This window comes from Puma concolor, chromosome E1 (assembly GCF_028749965.1).
Source record: "Puma concolor isolate L17-30 chromosome E1, mPumCon1.1.hap2, whole genome shotgun sequence".
Classification (NCBI taxonomy): domain Eukaryota; kingdom Metazoa; phylum Chordata; class Mammalia; order Carnivora; family Felidae; genus Puma; species Puma concolor.
In genome coordinates, this window is record NC_141680.1 from 14,661,549 (window position 1) to 14,681,088 (window position 19,540).

At 52.4% G+C, this 19,540-nt stretch overlaps 1 protein-coding gene across 7 annotated transcripts in view; it reads right to left on the bottom strand.

Moving 5' to 3' along the window:
- Positions 1–19,540, bottom strand: part of RAP1GAP2 (RAP1 GTPase activating protein 2) — a 227,885-nt gene that overhangs the window by 101,890 nt on the left and 106,455 nt on the right. For 6 of the 7 annotated variants that reach the window (XR_015243925.1, XM_086686312.1, XM_086686316.1 and 3 more), the window contains one exon: positions 1,164–1,248. The exons of the other annotated variant lie outside the window; for it this stretch is intronic. Coding sequence is in view for 5 of the 6 variants with exons in the window: in XM_086686312.1 (XP_086542438.1) it covers positions 1,164–1,248 (85 nt within the window). In the remaining variant the exon portion in view is untranslated. The remainder of the gene's footprint in view (positions 1–1,163; positions 1,249–19,540) is intronic. 7 annotated transcript variants of the gene reach the window in all.

A 19,540-nucleotide genomic window follows, 5' to 3' on the forward strand; every position in this document is an offset into this window, starting at 1 on the left:
CCCCTGGGTCCTCCTCCAGGTGGAAAGCAGGGGTGTCCTCACTCAGCCCTGCGCCCCACCCACTCCAACCAGGGCAGGCTCTGGCTGTCATTCCAGGATATTCCCCCTTGTTGCACACCCTACAGCTCTCCACGCGGTGGGCATTCTGTATGGGATGATAATGGAGCGGTGGCTCTCATCCACTTGGCGGGGGGGGGGGGGGGCGGGGGGCGCGGGTAATCACTGTGCAACAGATCGGTCAGGGGAGAGGGGGGACAGCAGAAAGCAACAGGGGAGAGATGCTTAATCATTTCCTTGTGAGTCATTTCACAGCAGAGCCCCCTGGACAGAGATAGAGGCTGGCATAGATGTCCCTTCAGATGACTCAGGAGGCAGGTGACCTCTTCAGAGCTAGTCCTCACCTGGCAAACTGTGCGAGGGAGGGAGGGAAGAAAGGGGGTGCATTGCTGCCTAGGCAGGAATACTGGCTGAGCCTAAGTCCTCCCTGAGAGCCAGCTCAGCCCTGCAACCATTCTGGGGGGGCGGGAGGGGGGGTGCTGAAAGATGAAGGGGGAAGGGCACGGTGGGGGAAGGGTACGTTGCCTCAGGCCCTCTCCAGGAATGAGTAGTCATGGCCTGGGCTTCTGGGAGACAGCCTCCCGGGAAAGAGACTTGTGAATGAAGTGCGAATAGGAAAAGAATTAGTGACCCCAAGAAGCTCCAGGGCAACTCTCCCACATGGGGATAACAGGGCCAGCCCAGGAGGGCCAGTCAGAGGCAGGCAGACCAGCATGCAAGTGCCATTCAAGTCCCAGGAGGGTCCCACCCCACAGGACCCCCGCCTCCCCCAGCCCCAGAGCAAGGCAGCCCTCCTGGGAAGTGGTCCCTTAAGGCACCAGGCTGCATTCCAAGTCTCCTCGCTTACTCCTGCCTGAGTCCCTTGTGCTGGACCCCACAGCTCCGCAAGGCCTCTCGCAACCCCATTCAGCCCCAGTCCATTTCCTCACTGCCCCTGACACCCCCAAGTCTCAGTCACACTTTCCTCCCACACTGGTGAGCTGAAGCGGACACTGCCTCCTGAGGTGTCAGGGCACTCTCTGGCTCCCACTGGATGGAAGTAGCCGGGCCTGGGACTGAAGGGACAGCCACCTCCCCTTCCCACTCACCAACTCTAAGCCTCTTACCTTCATGGTGGGAGGCGCAGTGAGAGGAGGGGACAGCGGCCGGTCTGGGAAGGTCACATCCGAGCTGTTGGCCAGCTCCTGCTTCCTGTGAAGAGGCCACAGAACACAGAAGACATGAGTCAGGGCCTGAGCCATTCCCTCTCTGCCAAGAGCAGCTGGGCATGGGGACCCGGTCTAACACACACTGCGTGAAACCAGAGTGGAATGCATCCTCTGCTGGGATGTCCTAAACCCTCCAGTGGGGCTATTCCACGTGTGGTTCCTGCACCAGCCACATGGGCATCACCTGGGAACTTGTTAGAAATGTAAATGCCCAGGTGCACGCCAGAGTCTCCAGCGACGGGGCTAGGAAGCTGGGTCTTACAATCCCTCCAGGCGACTATGATGTCCACTGATGTACCGGGGCCACCACTCTTAAGACTTACGGGACCCACAACACCTAAGGGCCTCCAAGGCACCAACAAATGCTTCAAGGCATCAAAATAAACTAACTGTTTTACCACAACAGCAAAGTTTGACACGGTGGAAAATAACTAGGCCCTGAAACTGTAGCAATTACCGTTTATCTTCAAGTTTTTTCATTTGTCAAAATTATAGGGGTTAGTAAAATAGTCTTCACGTATACGTTTAGTAGATGTATTTCAAAATACATTTTAACTAAGGACCAGCAAAAAGACAGAGACAGAAGAGGAGCATAAACATTTGTGATTCATCCTTCCTGGCTCCTGGGTACCCTTTGCCCCTTCCCCCCGCCCCCCCCCCCACACACACACACACACCGCAGCCAGAGAGCTGACCTCAGGAGGACGGGGCTGCCTGCTGTGTAAGCTGCAGGTAGAACTTATTTTAGTTCACGTGGGCTAGGACCATGGAGAAGCAGCTAAACAGAGTTATGTCACCATGACAACATGACTGTGACAAGTTCACTGCTCTCACACACTCCCCACTTGCCATCTGGCCCTAGCCGGTGACCAGGGAGTGCTAGTTCGCAGTCTCATCACCAGGCACGATGTTTGCAGTGAGATAAGTCTCCAGAGCAATGATTGATTATGCAACAGGGCCAGCTGGGCAGAACCTGGGGGAGCCCCAGACGAGGGACTATGGTGTCCTGGACGTGCCCTGGCTATCTCCCGGGACAGCAGCGAGAGGTGAAGATATGACAAGCCCAAGAAGACCAGGCTGAGCCATCAAAGCTCCCAACCCTGCTGCCGTCTCCTTCTCCAGAGCTCCACCCTGAAGCAGCCAAGAGAGTGAGCCTGACACCTGGGTCACACTTAAATGACCAAAGGACCCCCACTGCCACCTTGACAGAATGCTTCTTGTACTTTGCAGCCCACATGTCGCCAACGGGGACGACAGCCCCAACCCCAAGCCTCCTTCATGAGAGAGGCCCGGCCTCCCCACAGAGCCTGGCCTACCTGCCTTTCCAGAGGCAGCCCTTGCCCTGAGACCCACACACCACCCCAGCCTGGCTCCCCTCAGCCCACAGGGCAGGCCCAACCTAAAGGAAGACAGGCCAGGTGCCACGGGGCCCTGTCTCGCCGGCACGACCCCTGCCTGCCCCCGCAGCTGGCCATGCCTCATTCTCATCTAGGCAACCAGGGAAGGAGACCGCGTGAACGTCTTGGCAGAGGATCCATGTGACCCCATTGACCTCAGCCTGCCAATCCCCCTTTCTGATCCTCCGTCTGCCTTGCCCCTCCTGTCTTCCTGAACCCAGTCTCACTCTGAGGGCAGGAAAGGTGGGGGACCCCCTCCCTCCGAGTCCAGACTATAACCGGCCCAAGAACCAGCAGGGCCACGACTCAGCACGTGTGCGTGTGTGCATGCACACGCACACACACACACACGAGGAATGCATGAGGCTCCTTCCACCTCTCAGAGCCACCGCCTCCCCGTTATGGCCTGGAACCGGTGTGGGGTCCAGCCCAGCTGCTCTGGCCCTCACCTGCCTGTGGACCCCACAGAGCTGCGTCCCAGCACAGACTCACCCCCTCCGGTCACTCTGCCTTTTCCCCTGCAGCCTCTGCTCATCCTCAATGGGCCCAGCCTCTGAGAGCCACGGTGGGGGAAAGGGAGTGGCGGGGGGGAGATGATCAAGGATGGGGGCGCCACCCTCGGGTCCCCTCAGGTGAGAATGGACAAGGGCTGCTCCCCTTGGGGGCTGGCAGCCAAGGAGTTAGAAGCATGCAGAGAGGGCAGAGGAGGCAAGCCCCCTACCCAAAGTCTACAGGGCTGTGTGGAGGTTAGCTGAGGACCTCTGGACTAGTCCCCTGGAGGGAGCTGTGGCAAACTTGCCTGACAGCAGTCCTGGCTCTCCAAGCACACTAATCCCAGAGGAGGGCAACGCTGGCAGGTCAGCTGGTCAAAGGACGCTCAGATACACAGTCACACTGTCTGCTTCTCTCCCTAAGGTATGCAACGTCCCCTCCCATGGGACCAGAGCAGATGTGATTATTACTCAAGGTCCCTGAGTCTCAGGCAAAGGACCACTGCCCCCAACGCTCCCTGGGCTGAGCCCCCCTTCCCTGCACCAGCCAGTTTTCCCTGGATGCTGGAATAAGCCCCTGGGACCAGTTTCCAGGGAGTGGTGAGGACAATTTGTGGGGAACACAGGGCGTCTTCCAGCCAGAAGGATTTACTGAATGATGTCTGGAGCCTGGAAAGTGCTGGAGCAGGAATGGGCACCAGGGGCTAGCAGCTTCGCACCAGTTCTGGGCTCTTCCGAGATACCAGATGCAATGCCTGGGTAGGTAGAAGGCAAGACTGCTGCTCTCAGAAAGATCCGAACTCAGAGTACACCCAGGACCTTGGCTGCAAATCGACCCTTCACTGATTGGTATATATAGGCGGCTCAAGTGGCCTATGGGAGGGGAGGGGACGTGTGTCCCCTCCCCCACGCTCAACTCCGAGGAGCCAAAGGTACTTAATCAAGAGCCAACCGCCTCTTACGGGTTGAATCACGTCCCCCCCCCAAACAATATGCTGAAGTCCTAACCTCCAGGCCCCATGAATGTGTCCCTATTTGGAGATGTAATCAAGAGATCATCAGGGCCGTCCCTTAATTCAATCTGGCTGGTGTCCTTACGAGAGGAGAAGGCGGCCATGTGAAGACACAGACACAGGGAGAACGCCACATGACAATAGAGGCAGAGACTGGAAAGAGGCGGCGGGAACACCGAGGGTTGCCAGCCACCGCCAGAAGCTGTAGGAGGCAAGGAAGGAGTCTACCCCAGAGGCTGCAGAAGGAGCAGGCCCCTCTGACACCTTGATTTTGGACCTCTAGCCTCCAGAATAGAGACAACAAAGGTTTGTTGTCTTAAGGTGCAGCTCCGTGGCACTTGGTTACAGCAGCCCCGGGAGACAAATGTGCTACCCAAGTCCCAGGTGCTAGCCTCGGCCTTGTAATCGGAGGACCAAAAACAAAGACGATGAAATCCCTGCTTCAGCGTCATCACCCCGGCCATGGTCAGCTGGGCTCAACCTCGTCCTGCCCCCGCCCTCACAACCAAGGACATTCGTTTGGGAGCCACCCTCCCAGGGACAGCCAGGCCCAGCCCAGTCACCAGCTGGTACTGAGATAAGACAAGAACTTCGGTGCTCAGCACCATTCCAGCCGAGAGAACTGGCAAACAAATCATACATAAGCCGGTGAAAGTGACACGATTACACCAAGAGATAACCTTCAGTCTGCTCTCATTTATTAGAAGCATAAGGCAAATTATTAGCAGAGGTGGTATCCTTACTATTACTTATAACAACTTTCTTGTGACCCACGGCGATCCTGACATTATCACGGCACTGAGTCTGAAACTGCCTCACTGGCCAAGCCAGCTGAATGCTCATACACAGCTCTGATGACATGGGACCCATGGGGCGGGGGGGCGCCGGGGAGAACAGAGAGGCGGCAGACAAGGGAGGAAGAAGATCATACAGACAGCTAAAAGAGAGAGGTGGTAAAACACGCATGAATGGGAGGGTCAGGGGCCTCCTCCAGCCTCCGGGGGTCCTGGAGGTGCTACCCACTCAGCATCCCTCTGCCCCAAAACCATCTGCCACTGAGGGTCTCTGCTCTGGGATTCCTTCCCCAGAAGCATGGGCGATCCTGGGGCAGCTGGGAGAGGGCCTGGCTGGCTTCAGCCAAATGCAAACCTCTGGAGGAAGTGATCAGAGAGCCTTTGGGAGAAGCTGAGAAAGCCAGGAGATGGGTCACCAGATGGGACTGTTCACAGGGCACTGGACACACCCCAGGTGGGGGCCCTACTTACAGTACCCTGGCCTCCAGCTCCTCCCTATCCAGCTTCAATTTCTCTACCCTAGACCATTTGAGGCCACCGCAGCCGCCATGTCCCCCACACTTCTATGAAAGTGCCCTATACTAGGGATCAAGGGACTCCCAGGTTCCAGTCTGGCTCCACCCACCACCCCACTGCATGACCTTGGGTAGGTTACCTCACTTCTCCACATCTGCAAACATGGGGGTGATGATGTTTTGAGGAATTAAATGTAATGGCCGTGAAATAAAACATAAAATCCTATACAAACGTAGACTATTGTTATTTTCATCATATTTGTTGTTACTATAACCCAGAAAATGGTGATCTGGTCTCCGGGTAGAGAGAGAGAAGTGAGGGTCCAGGACTGTTTAATGTCTCTGAAAACATTTCTGGCATCTCAAATAAGCACCCATGCTAGCCCCAGGGAACTACTCTCAGGACCATAACTACTGGTTAATAATCAACAACAGGAAAATGTTTCACCTATCAGCAGATGGCTCTGGGGCCAGGTTTAAGCCTTCCTCTGGAAGAGAGTTCTCCCAAACCCACAAACCCCCTCTGCATCCCTCACCCCACCAGGTCCCCAGCCACCCAGCCATGCTTGGCTGGGTTTTCTCCCATTTTCCAAATAGCCAAGCTAGAGGAATGCAGACAGTTGGCCACTATAAGAAGCTTCCCGGGAAAACGCAACCAAAAAGGAAGGAGGCATACCATTCACAACAGCCAAAAGGTGGAAAGAACCCAGTGTCCGCACGCAATGAATGAATACACAAAATATGGTCTGTGGATGGAGTATTATTCAGCCATAAAAAGGAACAAAGTACTGACCTATGCCACAGCGTGGATGAACTTCGGAAACATTAACGCCACGTGAAAAGACGCCAGACACAAGAGGCCACATGTTATATGATTCCATTTACGTGAAATGTCCAAAACAGGCAAATCCAGAGACAGAAAGTAGACTAGCGGTCACCAGGGGCAGACAGAGAATGGAGGGGAATGGGGAGTTTCTTTCCAAAGTGATAAATATGTTCTGGAACTACATGGTGGTGATAGTTGCACAACTTTGTCAATACACTAAAAAGCATTGGGTATAAAAGGGTGAATGTTATGGCATGCAAATTAAAACTGAATTTTTAAAAACGAACAAGAGACAAGGGGCTAACTGGACTCTAGTTCTGTCACTTCTGCTTACTCTCCTCTCCGGCTGCCCTTTGGTGCCCGCAGGGCCCCGGGCTGTGCAAGCTCTGGCTGTGCGGCAATGCTTCAGACACTGACTGGGATCCCAGCCACGCCCTTCGTCCCCACTCCCAGCCCTCAGGAGTACCTGCACTGTCACTGATTTGGAGAGATCTTCTGAGTTCTAGCTGATCCCATTTCCCCATCCTATACAACCAACTAAACCATAAACAATAGGAAATAACATAATATAAAAGATTCGTGAGAAATCATCGTAAGAATCAGACACAATGATGGGGCGCCTGGGCGGCGCAGTCGGTTAAGCGTCCGACTTCAGCCAGGTCACGATCTCGCGGTCCGTGAGTTCGAGCCCCGCGTCGGGCTCTGGGCTGACGGCTCGGAGCCTGGAGCCTGCTTCCGATTCTGTGTCTCCCTCTCTCTCTGCCCCTCCCCCGTTCATGCTCTGTCTCTCTCTGTCCCAAAAATAAATAAACGTTGAAAAAAAAAATTTAAAAAAAAGAATCAGACACAATGAGAGGAAAGAAGAATTAGAAGCCTGACGAGCTGAACCTCAAAGTCTCAGTCTCTCTGCTTTCTCATCTGCAGAATGGGCGGGCTAACTCCCAACGCCCGTTCCCTGAACAGGACTCAGAAAATTGTGTTCAACGTCTCGAGGGCTAGTGTCTTGACAGTTTTTATGGTGGCAGATACTTCTGTGGTCCCTGGGTAAGGCGGGCCAGGGGGATGGATGAGCAGGGGACCTCAGCCTGGGTGATACCCAGAGGAGTCTGCCTTGCCGGCTACGGAGACCCCAGACCCAGCACACAATCGCATAACCCTCATTCTAGCAGCAAGCAGTGCTGGGGCATCCCCATGGTTGAAAGCACCTTGAGAGGCTCCGTGCAGGCATGGCCAGTCACCCGGGCAGCAGACTGGATGGAGTAGAGAGAACCAGGCTCTGTCCTCAAGCAAGGCAGGTGGGCAGTGTGTACAGTAAGATCAAAAGCACCGGCTTTATGGCCCAACAAGCCTGGATTTGAATTCCAGCCCTACCGATTAGCTATGTGACCCTGGTCAGGTCACTTCATCTCCATGCCCCTCAGTTTCCACATCTGTAAAATGGTGTAACTATACCCACCTCACCAGTGGCCTGAATAAGCCTGTAAAGCACTTAGCACAGTGCCTGGTACACAGCAAAAACATAATACCTGGCCACTGTCGTTGTTGCCAAGGCGGCCATCAAATGAGGGGGGAGGGAGTGGGCGCAGGGGAGGGGGATCAAGGCAGAAAGTGAATCCGAGCACAGAGAGGAGGCAGGGACAGCTTCAAACCTGGGGGAACTCGGATGCCCACGTACTTTGGACCCTAAGCTTAGGAGGCAGGGACAGGAGAGCCCAGCCACTGTGTGGGGGCCACCAGGCTCTTGGCACATGCGCATGGCTTGATTCCAAGCCCCAAAGGGACAGACGGAGAGGTGAGGGGGTTAATGTCTGTCCTGTGCTGGGGCCGATGTGAAAGCGGAGAAGAACAGAGCCCCATGGGGCTGGCGGGGAGGTGAGGGGCCACAAGGGGGCACAGGATTTGGGAGTGAGAGGTGCCAGCAGGCGAAGGGAGTGAGTCCCAGTGCCCCACCGGTTCCCCCTGAGAAGAGCAGGCACTGCTCACCTGGAAGCATCTGGCATGGTTGTCTCTGGTGTCATGTCCCATCCCCGTGCACACTCTAATTGGTTCCTGGAGATTCGGACCCCAACTCTGGACCTTTGGTGACTCAAAATTCCCCAAGGATGCAAAATGGCAAGCCCCCGCCCCTGCCATGCACACCCAATCCTGGGGTTCATGGACACAGACCAGCAGCCCTGGGAGAAACCATTAGAAACCATTCAACCGCCTAATCACACAGACAAGGACATCGAGGCCTGGAGAGGCAAGGGGAGGTGCCCAAATCCCACAGGCAGCCTCTCTCCTGTTCTCCAGAGAGCGCAGTTCCCAAATCACCTCAGCACGAGTGTGCAAAAAGTGAGCAGGTCACGTCTCAGGAAGAACCTATCAGGAGGCACAGCTGGTTCAGAGACACATATTTATAAAGCATGAATGTCGGGGTGCCTGGCTGGCTCAGTTGGTAGAGCATGCAACTCTTTTTATTTTTTTAAGATATTTAAAACAAATCTCCACAGCCAACGTGGGGCTTGAACGCATGACCCCAAGACCCCAAGACCAAGAGTTGCACGGTCTACCAACCGGGCCAGCCAGGTGTCCCAGAGCATGCGACTCTTGATCTCGGAGTCATGAGTTCAAACCCCATGTTGGGCATAGAGCTTATTAAAAGAAAAAAAAAAAGGCATGAGCATCAGGGGTCCATCCACGGGGTCTGTGGGTCCCCCATAAGGAATGCACTGACAGCAGAACCCAGGGCAGCACAGGAGGTGAATAGGCCATACCCTGGGCAATGAAAGTGGGCTACACATGGGACCAAGGGGAGTTCTGGGTGATACTTGGTGCCTGTAGCTTCAAAGAACACGCTGGCTTCTCTCCAGATGTGTTGGGTGAGGATGGCACGGAGGGCCCTGAATCTCTCGACTGGGCCAGGGGTAAGAGAAAGGACAGGCACCAGGAGGAACAGGACAGGAGGGTGACCCCGCCCTGGAGACCCGGCTATGGCCCCTGGTTAGGGACAAGTGAGCCTCCTGTATTACATCTCAGAGCTGATGGACCAGCCTACACACACAGGCACATCTCCACACTCCTGGGAAAAGCCTTACCCAACAGACAACTTTTAGGACTGACTGACGCCGTACGGCTCACACATGAGTAAGCGCAGACCCTGAGGGGTGTGGTGTGGGCCCAAGAGTCACGGAGTCAGAAATTTGGGTGTTGGGGGACACCTGGGTGGCTCAGTCAGTTAAGCTTCTGACTTCAGCTCAGGTCATGATTTCACGGTTTGTGAATTCGAGCCCCACATTGGGCTGTCTGATGTCAGCACAGATCCTCAGCCCCCCTCTCTTTTTGCCCCTCCCCCCATGCTCGCTCGCTCTCTCTCTCAAAAATAAATAAACTTTAAAAAAAAAAAAGGTCACTTAGTGATACAGTAGGAAGAAGAGAAGCTAAAAGGCTGGGTGTCAGAAAACCAAGCACCAAGTGGGTGCTTCGTACATGACACATCTGAGGAGAAGAACTAGGTTTGTGAAAGGCAGATGATAAAGTGTTCATTCTGGACACACCACAAGTCAGGGGGTCCTGGGAAACCCAGGAGGGATCAGGAAAGTACAGAAGCCTTAGCAGAGAGTCAGGAGTGAGGAGAAGAGAGGTGCAGGTACGCGTGTCATCCAGCCTAAACGCGCCGTATCACCTGGAAACAGCTTCCCTCACATGCTCAGCCTCAGCACTCAGCCACTCTGCTTGGCACCGTCTGGCCTCAGTTGAAGGAACCACATCATGCTCAGGGCAAAGATGGCCAGCTCACAGGGTCACGGCCTCAGATAGCTTCAGAACCACAATCACAAACCATGGAGCCACAAAAGCACAGAATATCAGCATTTTCCCAGCCTGTTAGTATTTCATGACCTGGATGCCAAGTACGTGGGTGCTTACTGCATAATTCAGTTTAAATGTATGGCATGCGTCACAACAAAAAATATTTTTTTAATGTTTTTTTATTCTTGAAAGACACAGAGAGACAGAGCGTGAGCAGGGGAGGCACAGAGAGACAGAGGGAGATACATAATCTGAAGCAGGCTCCAGGCTCTGAGCTGTCAGCACAGAGCCTGACACAGGGCTCGAACCCACGAATCATGAGATCATGACCTGAGCCAAAGTTGGATGCTTAACTGACTGAGCCATCCAGGTGCCCTAACAAAAAATAATTTTTAAGTAGTTCTCTCTCACTTCTTTTAGGAGAGATAGATATAAATATGGATATGGATACGAACATAGAAGTAGAGACAGACTATATCTGTCTCTGTTGAAACTTCCATGATGAACATATCAGACTGATTACCTGCATTTATTTTGCTTCTTCTGAAGCCCCTTAAAATAACAGTTTTTTTTTTTTTAAGTGTGAAATGACAAGAGCAAATGTAACAGAAGAGGAAAATCCAGCCTACAAAAGATGGCTTGTGCCTGGAAGATGGGCTGGAATCACCCCAGCAGAGTGTTTGATACTTAAGACACAGAGCCTTTGGACAGCCTCCCAACCTGTCACTTCCTCAGCAGCCAGATGACCTTCCCAACCCTCACCACCATAAGAAACTGAGCAACAATCCTTGAGAAAAGACATCTGGACTCCAATGGAAAAGGCAGTTTGCTACCTAATCATCACCCTGCATGGAAGCTCCCAGGTGGCACGCCAGCCCCAGCACACAGTTCCCAATCCAGTTCCTAGTGCCTCACTCTTGGGTACAGAGAGACAGCCAAGGATGGCCAGACATTTGAGGAAAGACTCCAGCATCAGGGAGAGATGTCAAAATAATCAAGAGGAACCCGAAGGTAACAGACAATGCAAGGAACCAATGGGGACCCCAAAACACTACTATAAAGTAATATCCCCAGAGAGATAAGACAAGATTTTGTATGCATGACACAAGGAGAGAATGCTATAAAAAAAATGGAATGATCAGGAGAGAAAGAGAGCTTAGAAAATAAAAACATGATGTGAAGACTAAGTCAAAGTTCCCAAAAAAGAACAAGAAGACAAAGATGTGGAAAATGAAAAAGAAAAGATAAAGATAAAAACATGAGAGGATCCAATACCTGACCAAAAATGGTTCCGGGAAGAAGTAACGGATAAGAAAGAGAGTTGTGGTAGCTAGTCTCCAAAGTTGGCTTCCTGATGAGCATATCTCTTGATGCGGATGCCCGTGTACCTCCCCTTGCCTTGAACCTGTGCTGGCCCTGTAACTCAGTTTGGACCAACAGAACGGGACAGAAATAACATTACTTAACTTCTTCCAAGGCTGAGTCACAGGAACCCTTGAAGCTTCCACCTCGATCTCTAGGAACATTTACTCTAGGGAAAACAGCCAGCATGTAAGAAGTCCAACTATCCTGAGACTATCGTCCTATGGCCAGCCACATGGAGATACAGATACCAGCCAAATTCCAGATGTTCCAGACATCCAGTCCACACCACATACGTGAAGAAACCATTTTGGACATTTCAGCCACAGCAGATGCGACAAGAGAAACCTAGGAACCAAGCCAGAACTGAGGCCCCAGACGTATGGCCCCAGCTGAGCATCCCAGCCATCTCCAGCCATCTGAGCCATCCAGGATGAGGTCTCAGGCATTGTGAAGCAGAGATGAGCCATCCACCTTTGATGTGCCCTACCTGAAATTCTAACCTACAGATTTTGTGCCTAATAAAATGGCTATCCTTTTACCATAACAGGAGCAGTAGAGGATAGAGGGCTCTGGAAGTGAAGCCTCCTGATGAAAAGAATGGAACTGACAGACAGGATATCTAATAGGTGCAAACTCTTGGTAGGAAAAAAAAAGACTACTCAAGGAATTATGACAATAAATAAAAATAGTAAAACAGAAAAAACAAAAATAAGTACACAGAAAACTATGCTAATGGAAGAAACGCATTAATCACTAACTCCGGGAAAAATAAAAGCCTCTACAAGAAAGGAAACATAATTATAGTGCCCTCCTTGGCTCAACAATAAGCAATTCTTACACAATCATAGTAAGTAAAGCTCGACTATTGAACCAAAAAATGAGGCTAACATAAGGATACACTGCTTACTACATGATCCCAAGTCTTGGCAGAATTCCTAGTAGACCCCAGGAGAGAAAAAGCCCCACGTCCACATGCCCAGCATAGGTGTGTGTTAAACCATCCATGTTAAGGAACCACCCAACTATCTGCCGGACTTGGGCTCACCTCGCTAAGCTATCACTCCACCACACTCCCAGACGCTGCCTCTTAACTCTTAACTCTTCTGAATATGTTATTACTCAGGAACATGCCAGTTATAGAGTCTCATCACTGGCTCAAAACAACTGAGTCTCGGTGGAGACAGACCATAGAATTTCAGGGTAAATATGTAGTCTTTTCAATTAATAATGCTATTCCCAATCTCTGAAAGCTTCGTTCATTAGAAAGACAAATGCTTGGAGCCGTTTTCCAACACTGAGACAGAGCACGTGGCCCCTTTTCATTCTCGCCCTTTCCTGTGTGTGACCATGGTACATCACTGGGAGATGAATGGCCAGGGCAAGGGGTCCACCTGCAGCCAAGCAACCAAGCATAGCTGACTCAGCCCAGGGGGTCAGGGCTGCGATCTCACCTTACCAACATGCTCCAATCCAACCTCCAGAACCTAATGCCGATGAACCAAACCTGTGATATCAACCCTCTTGCCTCCTCCTAGCATTAGCTTCTTTCCCCGGGACATTAGGAAAGGAAGGACAAGATAACTATGCATGCCTCCAGGAACACACTGGAAAACAGGCATGACCCTTGCAGTGTGGTATGACTGGAAGGTTCAGAAAAAGAACTTGGCAACCCAGAACACCCTGGATAACCAAGATCTCCAAGTAATGAACAGAAACTCACTCCCCTGGCCAGGCTCACCTCCTGACTCAGTGAGAACAGAGGGCTGCCTCTGTTCTTGATGGGCTGCCTCTGTCCAGGCCGCTTCCCTGGTCTTGAACCCTGCCTGCCAGGCCAGCCCCCAGCATAGTGACCGGTACTGAATGAACTAAAAGGTGGATAAACAAAATGAGGAGCTCACAGACCCTCAGAGCTGGAGGGCTAAAAGAGCAGCATGGGACAGGCCAGTGTTACCTCCACTGCAATTTGGCTGAGTAGGCCAGATTGTTACTTTAACCTCAACTTCCTGCTCAAGAGGCAGAGGCAGAGTAAACCCATTCCCCGATAGTTTGGTCTAAGCTCATGTCACTCCCTTGATCTTGGATTACTCCTCTGGACATGGATGGTAAAGATAATAAAAATATCTGTATTTCCTCATCCTCATCATAATCCTAGCTAATATTCATGTAGTACAATGTAAAGCTCTTGACAAGCATTATTTCATTTAATCTTTTCTACAACCCTATGAGGGAGGTACAGAACCATGCTCCCATTTTACACATAAAAAAACTGAGGCTTAGAGAGGTTAAGTGGAAGGTCCTACAGCAAGTAAGTGGCAAAGCTAGGATTCTAAGGGACGCTGGGTGGCAAGTTCTAAATGGCTCCCCACCGCAGTAGCCCTGGTCTCTGAGAGCTGGCGGCTCAGACACTGGAATCATTGGCTAAACTCTGTTGGGAAAAGGGTAGTTCAAGAGCCTTGAGGGTTTCCTGCTAGACCAACGTGATGCCCAAAAGATATGCTGCTTGGGAAGAGAGCCTGACATGAGTTATTTTGGTTCTTGGGTTTTTTTCAAGAGAAAGCTGCTTTTCATTTGCTAACTCCCTACAGAAATATCTTTTAAATACAAATAACCTATCCTGGATTATTTCAAAGGACATTACTGAGGGGCACCTGGGAGGCTCAGTCGGTTGAGCATCTAACTTCAGCTCGGGTTAAGATCCTGCAGTTCGTGGGTTCGAACCCCACATCAGGGTTCACCTGTCAGCATGGAGCCGGCTTCAGATCCTCTGTCCCCCTCTCTCTGCCCCTTCCCCACTTGTGCTGTCTCAAAAATAAATATTTTTTTAAAAAAGGACATCACTGCGTGAGAGGCCATCACTCTATTTCTGAATTGTACATTTTTATTATAAATATCATTACATACTCATTGGGGGAAAAAAATTCAAAGAATCCAGAGGCATCTAATGAAGAAGTCTGGGTGTGGGGAAGGGTCTTGCCACATCTGCTTCCTGCAACCCATCAAGTCAGAGCACGCGAGGCCTCAGGGAGCAGGCCCGGCACCTGCCACAGGGAATCGGGGCTGAGGAGAGGCTGCTGCTTTGGCCCCCCTGCTGCATCATTTCCAGCTGCCCCAGTCACTTAAGTGACAAGCTGATGCATCAACGTCAGTAACACTGGAAGGGTCTGTCCACGGAAATGGCATTATTCTCCCCAGGAGGCACGAGGTCGGCCTCCACAGGCAGCTGGGGCCACTGAGAATTAAAGGCCCCTGCCCAGGGACTCTGTCACCCCCTCCCAGATCTACTCTCTGCCCCAGCTGGCCAGACCAAAGAGTGACAGGAAGAGGCCACACCGAGGCCAGCCACAAAAATCATCCAGCCAATGAGCGCCACTGAAGCCCGTGGACTCAGAGCCTGAGAGCGTGTGGCAGGATGTAGAGGACACAGAGCCTCCTTCTGCTGGAGGAGCCGGGCACAGCTTCAAGACTTGGGGGGCACCCGGGCCCTTTGCTGGCCTCCAGCGTGTGCCTAAACATTGCCTGGCTCCCGTGGCCACTCAGTCACTATTTGTTGAATGAATTGAAGAGCTTGAGGGCCATGCTGGGCCAGTGCCCCATGAGAAAACATGATGAGAACCTTCCAGCCAGATCCTCCATGAAATGTGTCTAGTTGCAGGCCGGCATGGCTGGCTATACGCGCTCTGAAGGCAGGGGCCACTTCGTCAGCCCGCCCACGCCCACGGGGCCCAGGGCCACATTCCTTCACTGCAGGCCCTCAAAAACTAAGACCTTACATTTGCATAATAATTACACTGATGAGGTTTCTTATCACCTTCTCTGCCAAGCACAATTCTGTGAGGATGATCAGGACAAGGAGATGTTTTCATCTACATAAATGAGTCAGCTGAGGCTTGGGAAACACAGCCAGTTCTTGGAGGGAACCCAGAACTCTAAACTCAAGAAGTCTGACTCCACAATCTGCGGTCCGAGCTATCCCGTTCATGCACCGAGTGAATGAACAGGCCACCGAAGCAAAGAATAAAAGCGAAGACAGCTGCAGCCCCTCTGCACCACCACCACCCCCTGCCCCCTCCGCCTTTGGGCAACAAAGCATGGACTGGCTGAACTTCACCTTCCCTGTTCTATCAGGGTCCAGCCCTGTGAGCAGGGTTCTCACTTGCAGTGCAAACTCCAAGCTCCTGCGGAGGACACCTAGTGTGCTCCTTGCATCCCCCCACACCTCCCACGGTGCTGAACAATAAATTCCCTCGGCAGAGCAAAGGACATGGCCAAGGACATGGCCGTGTGCTTGTCAGGGTAGCACCTGCTGCTGCTGCAAGGTTCACCTGGGTAGCTGGGAACACAATGAGCCATCATTGGGCGGAGGTGTCCCCCCCCCCCCCCCACAGCAAATCTGACCTCCAGTCCCCACACTCTCCCTGGAGAGAGGAGAGCAGGCAGAGGTCCAGTCGGCCAAGAAGCCCACAGGCCAGGGGTGACTGCAGCAGCCCGTCTGGCTTTGCCACCGCTCAAAGGTTAGTGATCTCTGGCCCCCTGCCTGTCCTTTCTCGGTCTCTCTCTGGACCGGAAGGTGAGCAGAGGGCCACCCACCCACGTATCTGGGTCAGAGCCTCTGAGGCCTGACAAGGCCCCGGGCCACACGGCAGTGCCCTGGGATTCTCCTCCAGTTGTCCCAAGCCACATAAACAGAGCTAATGCCCAAAGCTCAAAAGCCAGCTCCCAAGGGAGGCAGAGGCTTTATCCTGCTTGGAGCTGCACACGGAACAGATGAATGGGATTTTTTTTAAGGTGTTTGTTTTACAGATTTACAGAAGGGGGTTGGGGGCAGGGGAACCCAGCAGAGGGGCAGAGGATGAAAAGGGAGAGAGAAAAGAGAGAAAAGGGAGGAGAGGAGAAAGAAAAGGGAAGCTGCTGCAAGCTTTTAGATCGAAAGACACTTCCCTCCCTATCTAGGCCAAAATCCATCATTAAAAGGCTGCAGAGCTGGAGAAACCCCAGTAGGTCAGGTACACCCAGAGGCGGGGCCTATGGCAAGAACGTCAATGAGAACCGCACAAAGGGCTGGGCCAGGTCTTTCTGGGTCCTCCGGAACCCTGACGGAAGCGTCAAGAATGGAGGAAACCTGTGAGCTCTCCCTGGGTGTCCCTGGAGGAGCAGCGGGGAATTTCGCGTGGCGTGACCTATACACAGGAAGTGCTTTTACCCTGAGGCTGGGGACCCCAGAAAAGGCTCCACGTCCTCAGAGCTGCCAGTCCAGTCCTGGACTGGTCCCCACAGGTTCACACCCTCCCCCAAAAAGCCATTCTCTCCAGCTCCCCAGGCCCACCCACGTGGTCTCCTGGAGACCTGGAAATGAAGAAGGACGGAGGTGATCCAGATCAGGGGGCTCCGTAACCCTGTGCCTCCCTCAGAAGAGGGGCTACCTGAGACCTCTCTTCACCCTCCCCTCCAAGCCCGAGGATTATATCAGGCACAGCCATGGGAAGGGCCATCCATAAGAGCACAAAGAGCTCCAAAGGTCCCATTTCTCCTCCTCGGGAATCTAGTGTTCAGTGAGTATTTATAAAGCACCCATCATGTGCTGGCGCAGAGCTAGCCTGCAGGGATATGATGTGAATAAGTCACGCCTGACCCCCTCTTCCCCACCCAAGGCCTCAGTGCATCTCACTAAGTCCTCACCACCTCCCAAATTGATCTCTTCTCTCCACCCCACTGTCACCTGGTCACCTATCAATCTCTCACCTGGACAACGGCCACCCCATCCTAACCCATCTCCGTCCACCACACCCCTCAATCTATGCTCCAGACACAAGGATCTTTCTAAAGTGAAAAGCTGATCACACCCACTAGGATAACCATAATTTTAAAAAATAATACTAAATAACAAGTGTTGGCAAGGACGTGAAAAAACTGGAACCCTATACAATGCCGGTGGGAATGTGTAACCGCGCAGCCTCTTTGGGAAACAACGGAGAGCATATCCTCCGAGAGTTAAACACGGAGTCAGCACACGAGCCAGCAATTCCACTCCTAGGAACATACCCCGAAGAAGTGAAAACACAGGTTCAAACAAAAACTTGTGCACAAATGCTCTCAGTAACACTACTCACAATAGCCAAAATGTGCAAATGACCCAAACGAGCAACCACAGATGAATGGATAAATAAAATACGCTATGTCCTTTAAAAGGACATTAGTATAATAAGCCTTTAAAAGGAATGATGTACTGGGGCGCCTGGGTGCCTCAGTTGGTTAAGCGTCCGATTCTTGATGTCAGCTCAGGTCATGATCTCGTGGTCGTGAGATCGAGCCCCACTTTGGGGTCTGCACTGACAGTGCACGGCCTGCTTGGGATTCTTTCTCTCCCTCTCTCTCTGCCTCTCCCACGCTCACATGCACACTCTCTCTCTCTCTCTCAAAATGCATAAACTTAAAAAAAATGTTTTTAAAGGAACAATGTACTAACATAGGCTAAAAGACAGAGAAAACACGATGCCAGGTGAGAGAAGCCCATCACAGAAGACCACATATTATAGGATTCCATCTAAGTGAAATGTCCAGAATAAGCAAATCTGGAGACAGAGGGCAGATCGGTGGGTGGTTAGGGGTGTAGAGGGGAAAGGGAGAGACTGCTACTGGGGACAGACTTTCTGTTTGGTGATAAAAAATAATGCCACCAAACTGTACACATCAAAATGGCTAAAATGTAAGTTTTATGTGTATCCACCACAATGAACAGAAATGAAAGTGGAAAATTAGTGCAAAGTAAATGGCGGCACCCTCCTTTCAATGGCTCCCCTCCACCATTAGGACCAAACCCGACTCTTTAACATGCCCTCAAGAGCCCCTTGTCTTGGACCCACCCAACCTCATCTCATCCCTCTCACGTCCCCTCCTCACCTGCCCCCCCAGCCCACAAAACCTGTCCGTTCCTCTACTGAGCCGCCTGTCACTCCCACCACAGCCCTCCGTCCAGACCTTTCTCCTTGCCCACACCCCCTCTCCAGACTTGCCAAAATCTCCCTTCCTGGAGATGGCATGCCCACCCTGGGTCAGGCCCCCTCTGCTGTCTGCTGCCACAGCACAGCCTCCCGTGTCACAGCACCCAGCCCCTCCACCGCAACCACCCGCTGGATCCCTGTCTTCCCCACCCAACTGAGCGCTCCGTAAGGGGAGGGATCAGGCCTGCCTCATCCCCACTGGGTCCTCAGCACCTACCCAGCCTCAAGGACCAAAGTGCAATGGGGGACATGGATGAACAGATGGACAACACCCCCAGGGGGTTCACAGCCAGGCTCAGAATGGAAAAGTGAATGGATGAGAGACCGGCTTGAACGTATGGGCACCAGTGGGGGTGTGATTCAGAGCAAGAGAGATCATGGGGACTGATCTAAATGGCAGGAGAGGGCTCAAGCCAAGGAGAGGGCTGGAGGAGGAAGCAGGACCATGAACGTGAGAAGTGTTTGGAAGTGGGGCCAAGCCAGGCGCGTGCAGGGGAGCTGGGAGGGAGGGAGTGGGCAAGTCCAGTGCCCATCCTGACTGTACACACCCTCTGGAGAGAACTATTACAACTCTATAGCCTCTGGGTTCGGCATGTTATACACAACATCTCACTGACCCTCACAACCACGGCTATTATTACCCCATCATGCAGGTCCAGAGAGGTGTGGTGCTTTGCTCCAGTTCGCCTGGCTAAGTGGGATCTGAGACTAGGTTCGCCGAAGTCCACGCTGGGGGTCCAAGGCAGCAGAACCGCCAAATGTTCCAGGACAGGCCCATCAGGACAGCTGCACCAAAACTGGAGGATGTCCTGCCTTCTTGAGAACCAGAGCTGTCTGGCTTCCTCCATGTGCCCTGGACTGGCCACTGCCTTCAGGAAAAAGGCTCCTGCACATTTTCTTTGTGAGGCTATTAACCCCCCAAGGTCAGGACAGTATTGAATGAGCCTAGTGAAGAAAAACATCTGCCCCACATCCAATCAGGTATCTTAACCCAATGCCCTTGCCTTGGCAATCCATCTTTCATGGCAATAATACAACTTCCAGAGAGTAGGGGTCCCCACAGCCCTGATCACCTTCAATGCACCCT